The sequence below is a fragment of the Triticum dicoccoides genome, chromosome 2B (genome assembly GCF_002162155.2).
Source record: "Triticum dicoccoides isolate Atlit2015 ecotype Zavitan chromosome 2B, WEW_v2.0, whole genome shotgun sequence".
NCBI lineage: Eukaryota > Viridiplantae > Streptophyta > Magnoliopsida > Poales > Poaceae > Triticum > Triticum dicoccoides.
The window spans coordinates 77637845-77644116 of NC_041383.1; the positions used below are offsets into that span (position 1 = coordinate 77637845).

Consider the following 6272-nt stretch of genomic DNA (forward strand, 5'->3'; position numbering starts at 1 on the left):
AATTTATCAACTTATTTCTTTTTTCCTTTTCATTTCCTTTTCCATTTTAGAATCTGTGAATATTTCTGAGGATACAACAACATTATTAAGAATTCTTGAATAATTTTTAAATACAAGAAAATTTATGAAAATAAACGGACTTTTTATAAGTAGTAAACTTTCTAATTTCAAGAACATCATTAAAATACACAAAAACAGAAAACAAGATAACATTTATAATACCAATGATATTTTTTATAATTTGTGTTTTCTAAAAAAATTGTGAACATTTCACTTAAAATTCTGTTATATTTTCATAACATACGTGGACAATTTTTAGAATCTTGTAACTACGCGTTCTTAAAATATGTAACTAAATTGTGCATCCTCCTTCTTAGAGAAAACGGGGAAAAGAGACATATAATTGCTCCAGTGTCGGAGTGTTGAAGTGCCTAGTCCCTCGCTACTATACGCATTCCCTCCAGTACAATGTGCCGGAGGAGCTCCTTTGTGACATTTTGTGCATCCCAATGTCGCCCAGAAGCACAAAGAATCCCTACCTTCGTTGTGACACTCTGTCCATCAAAATGTCGCCTAGAAGCACAGAGCATCCCTACAATTTTGAAATTTCTGAACATTTATAGGGAAAACCAATTTTTCAAATCCGAACATTCATTTAATTTTTGAAACAGAGTTGAAAATGTGAAGATTTCTGAAATCTGTTTTTTTAAATTCGATCATAATATTTTAATTACGAAAATTGAAGCATTTTTAAATTTAAGAACAATTGTTCACAACATGAACTGTTCTGAAATACTGAACATAACTTGAAAACACAATCATTATTTGAATTTCCAAAGATTTTTGAAAAAGAGAACGTTTAAAAAAATGATGAACAAACATTTTTAGAAATTATCAACTATTCTTGGGAATGGGAATTTTTTTGAATTTGTGATTTAAGAAAACGAACTTTTTCCGAAATTTCCAATCATTAGGAAAAACTATTTGAAAAAGCAAAAAAAAATTCACAAAAAAGGAACATGAAAAAAATAAAAATAAAGCCTGTTAAATGAAACAGTAGATAATAAAAAAAATAAAAAATAAAAAATGGACCTAAACCTGTAAAGAAGCTAAGAATGTTCCAAAATGGTCCATTTAGGGTGCTCGCTCGCTCTAGCCTATGCATTTCAGTGCCATTTCATCAAAAAGCGCATAATATATGCCACGGAGGAGGAGAGCTCCTTTTCGGCGCCCTAAGCGTCGCTTAGGCTAGTCGGCGCTCAAAGGTGAGCGGTAGTTGGCCAGCCCAGCTTGCTCGCAACCAGTGCATGCTCAAAAAGAAACAAACAGGAAGAAGAAAAAAACTTCCCCATGTTATTCTGCATGATGTACGATTCAAACCTGCATTCCAGCGTCCACCAACTTGGCTAAATAACCATTGGCGTGTTATATCCAAAAAACAGCACCATTGGCCCATGGCTCAGTCCCAGTAAAAGATTATTTGTAAAAAGAAAACAAAAATTTGAAGAAGAATTCACGAATTTTAGAAAAGTCCATAAATTTTTAAAAAATAATGGATCTCAATTTTTTTACAAAATAAGGAAAACATTTAAAACAATCATTAATTTGAAAAAAGTTCACCGAATTTTCAAAAAAAATACTGATTTGCAAACAGTTTGGTTCATCGATTTTGATAAAAAAAAGTTCATCAGATTTTTTCTAAAAACACAGATTTGAAAAAGGTTCTTCGATTTTGATAAAATAAATTCACGAATTTGAAAACTTTTCAGATTTCCAAAAAGTTCACAAATTTTAAAAAATTATGAATTTGGAAAAGTTCATCAGTTTTGAAAAACAAATCACGATCTCGAAAAAAGAACATTGCAACCGTGACATGGGCCACCCAGTATTCGCCTCCGGTTGTTCCCTCGCTCCCCTGTCTCTGGTTAGCTTTTTTCGCTTGTCTTTCCGTGATGTTGATGACCTCAATAATTGTTGACAGGTTTTTTGAAAAATACAAATTTAAAAATATACTGTTCAACTCAGGAAAATGTTTTCAATTTATTTTAACGAATTAATATTTTTTTAATATTTAAAAAGAAATCATCGTAAGTTATTGTAAAGTTAATGGGATGGAAAGAAATCACCAATTTTAATAAATGATTGAATTTTATAAAAATAGCACAAATATGAAAATATGTTCCACAAATTTTTTAAATGTTCATGTATTAAAAAAATTATGTCTAATTAAACTAGGTAAAAGGAGAAAATGAAGGAAAACATGAGAAAATCTGCATAAGCACAAAGAAAATGAAAAAAAATCACCCAGACTAGATTCTACGTTTTGGAAGCTTACCAACAACGGGAGGAAGCTTCCCGCTCAGCTTATCTGGGCCTATCCTTGAGCGGGATGCTAGAGCCGGGTGTGTGAAACTTATCGCCCTATTTTGCCCCTAGGAAATTCCGACTCACCAACCCTCATTGCCTTCAAAAGTTTCACAATTTTTTTAAAATGCTTGCGATTTGACAAATGTTCATGAATTTGAAAAATATTTAAAAAAATTAGAAAAATTTCATGAATTTAAAAATATTTGCTAATATAAAATATGTTCACGAATTTAAAAATCATGGTCTTGAAAAATGTTAATGGACTTCAAAATGTTCAAAAAATTTAGAAATATTCACCAATATTAAAAGTGTCCATGATTTTTTTTAAATATGGATTTTCAAAATTGAAGAAATAATTGGAATAAAACTAAAAGGAAAAACCGAAGAAAATATCAGTTAAACCTATGGAGGACAGGAAGGAAATCAAATCAGAAAGACGACCCAAAAGCCTTCAAAAACCTTCCATTTACCGTGAACTCAAGGAGCGTACACATACGGGCCCATTACTGAGAACAACTCTCGGGAGGGTGTGCTTTCTGTACCATTTAGTCTCCGGAAGGTTTCCTGAAGTTCAAGTTCAATGTTGATGCGGGATTTGTCAAGGTCTTGGCTAGAGGTGCCGAGGCGGTTGTGTGCGGGGCATATTAGCATAATGTAAATGCTTATAATTTAGTTTGTGGCGCTTTGTCGTTGTATAGTGGTCAGCCATGGGATACCGCCATGGGGCCCATGAATATTAATGAATGAAGACCACTATTTTCCCCTATAAAAGGCAAGGCTGGAAATAGGAGATGCGAACAAACTATTAGCACTTCAAAAAATTCATCGAGTCGAGTGAGCTTGGCTAGGGAACTGATGCAGGTAACAAAACAAGCCCTTCTTGAAACTCCCTATTTTAGCAGTGCCCAAGCAACAAGCCATAACACCTTAAGACCGCCTAATCGGCGTGACATTGTTTTTTTGCTAAAAACCCACGTTTTGTGTGTGTGTGTGTGTGTGTGTGTGTGTGTGTGTGTGTGCGTGTGTGTGTGTGTGGCGATCCTTCTTAATTTTTTTTAAATTGATAGAGGCATCATTAACTATGACCTCACATCCATTCATAATGAACATACAATTTTGCATGCAGCGTTTCCTACCATCTGAATTCGGCATGGACCCAGCAAGGATGGGGCATGCCCTTGAACCAGGAAGGATCACCTTTGATGAGAAGATGGAGATAAGAAGGGCGATAGAAGAAGGAAACATTCCCCACACCTACATTTCTGCTAATTGCTTTGCTGCTTACTTTGTTCCTAACCTATGTCAAATGCGTACCCTTCTTCCACCCAAGGAGAAGGTTCACGTCTATGGAGATGGCAACGTCAAAGGTACCATCAACAAATATTACTTGTACTATTTAATTTCTCCTAGTTTTTAAGACTCCTACTTTTGAGTGTATTTGACTCCCTTCGGATTTCCACTTTTGATTGTGTATTGTAATATCATACTATGCAGCGATATTCGTGGACGAAGATGACATTGCAGCATACACAATCAAGTGCGTTGATGATCCACGGGCCTTGAACAAGACAATATACCTACGGCCACAGGAAAACATCCTTAGTCAAAATGAGTTGATTGCTAAATGGGAAAAGCTCTCAGGAAAGGTTCTTAAGAAAATTCCCATTCCGAATGATGAATTCTTGGCATCAATGAAAGGTAAGAAAAAATCATTTATTTGTTGAGTATACAGTATTTGAAATCTCAGCTTATTAGTACAAAAATGGTGAAAGGGGACGTGGAATTTCTTGGAAAATATTACCATTTTTTCATGCCATCTCCTTACAAGGGCAATGGATTAATTGTGTGAAAATATATTTTCATTGTATATAACCGTTTTTGCTTCTGGGGAGTATCTTAGGACATGTGTACAACAGAATTATGTCCGTCTTCTCCCATAAATTTGGGAGAGAGAGAAGCATGGCTTCATCTAGCCAAGGAATTATCACTTCACTAAGATAATCGCCTTAACTATTCTTTTCTTTTACACAAAGTAGGCATACCTTGTTCACATGATCTCTAATAGTTTCTATTTTTGACACATGAAATCATTTAAGAATAACTAATGATTTCTAATAGTTTTATTTTTGACAACATTAAAGAATAACTAATTAACTTAGATTTATTATTTATTCCGATTATCATTTACGAGGATGCACAAGTCATCCTCGCTATTCTAGACGACTCTCTTATGGAAGTGGAAATATAGAATTAAGTGCATGATTTTCTCCACGAGAAATAGTAAACATTATCATATTTTTATTATTATTAAATACTTCTATTTGGAAGCAATTATTTGGTATGAAAACTATTTATATTGCAAAATGAATTTTCTAATTATACTTAGATTGGTCACGAACAGACTTTTAAATTCATATAGAACATAGCGATCAAAGATCTTTAAAACTAAAATACCATAGCCATGCATTAGATAATATATGAAGTCATGTACATGATCATAAATTATAATTAAATACAGATTAGATAAACGTGAGAAATATGATTCCTCCACCATAAGAATTCTTTTTTTTGAGCATCAGTACAAACACAAGCGCTCATATACACGCGCATACACTCACCCCTATGAACGCACACACGCACACCCTACCCCTATGAGCACCTCCGAGAGACTGAGCCAGCATATCATCTTGAGATTTATGAAGCCACCTACCTCCTCCCACTGAAAGCACATGACCGGAAATCCTGAAAAAAATCCAGGAATAATGCGAGCACCAGGATTTGAACCCTGGTGGGTTGGGAATACCACTGTCCACCTAACCATCTCAACCACAGGTTGGTTCACCCATAAGAATTCTTTTGTTGTTGTGTTGTGCGTATCCATAGCGCTTACTTATGTTATTTAAGACCTCTTTTTAGAACCTTGCAAAATCTAGTTTCACCCCCAATTGACATACCTATTACATATTCTACTCGCATGCAGGTACAGACCTTGCTAATCAGGTGGGGATAGGGCATTACTATCACATTTTTTATGAGGGTTGCTTGACAAACTTTGACATCAGAGATGATGGGGAAGAAGAGGCTTCTCTACTCTACCCAGAGGTTCAGTACACCAGGATGGACGAGTACATGCAACGCTATTTATAACTACAAACTTGATGAACCTGAACTCTATTTTCTCAACGACACCAGCACACAGTATGCACCACCTATGTTTGAAGAAAGTTCCATTGATATGTTACTCAACATGGGCATAGTTATTGACATTGTAATCAAGTTAATGATGTGTTATGTACCATCTGTAAGTTCCGTGGAGACAGGGCCGTCTCCAGGAAAGGGGCCCCGGTGCGAAACGCAAAATGAGGCCCCAAATTTGCATATGCTAACAAACTAACATAAATAAATCATACTCTCTAATTTCATGTAAAATTTATTCATGTATATAATACCAGTGCTAAAAATCTAAAAGTATGGGTCGCAAAATCCAGGTGTGCTCGAGGTAGGAGTTTTAAGTGAAATCAACTAATTGAAAAAGAAAATATAAATTTGGTACCCCGTGGTATTTCATCAAACTAAGCACTTCAAAAGGCACAAAACTCACTCACCTCACCCTGCCATCATGAGCTGAGCTGCTGTGTACTCCATTGTGCCTCCTAACCCGCAGCCTGAAGAGAGAAATCAAAGCTCACTCACCACGCGCCCTGCCATCCTATCTGGACAGAAGGAGATACATAATTTGAGGAAAAATATTCTCTATGGAAAATTGATGCAGGAGTGGGGAATAAAAGGAGGGCGGACTAGCTAAATGCCAAAGCATCGGATGAAGCGCAATAGAAAAAGATATTGAAGGTGAAAACGGCTACTATTGCTAACTCGCTATTATTATTGGTGAAACAATTGCCTGA

At 35.4% G+C, this 6272-nt stretch overlaps 1 protein-coding gene across 1 annotated transcript in view; it reads left to right on the forward strand.

The window, feature by feature from the left end:
* The window catches only part of LOC119362236 (isoflavone reductase homolog), an 8556-nt gene extending 2874 nt beyond the window's left edge, over positions 1 to 5682 (forward strand). The window contains exons 2-4 of the mRNA XM_037627435.1: positions 3494 to 3734; positions 3862 to 4065; positions 5348 to 5682. Coding sequence (XP_037483332.1) covers positions 3494 to 3734; positions 3862 to 4065; positions 5348 to 5514 — 612 coding nt within the window. The 3' untranslated portion in view covers positions 5515 to 5682. The remainder of the gene's footprint in view (positions 1 to 3493; positions 3735 to 3861; positions 4066 to 5347) is intronic.
* The last annotated feature ends 590 nt before the right edge of the window (positions 5683 to 6272 follow it).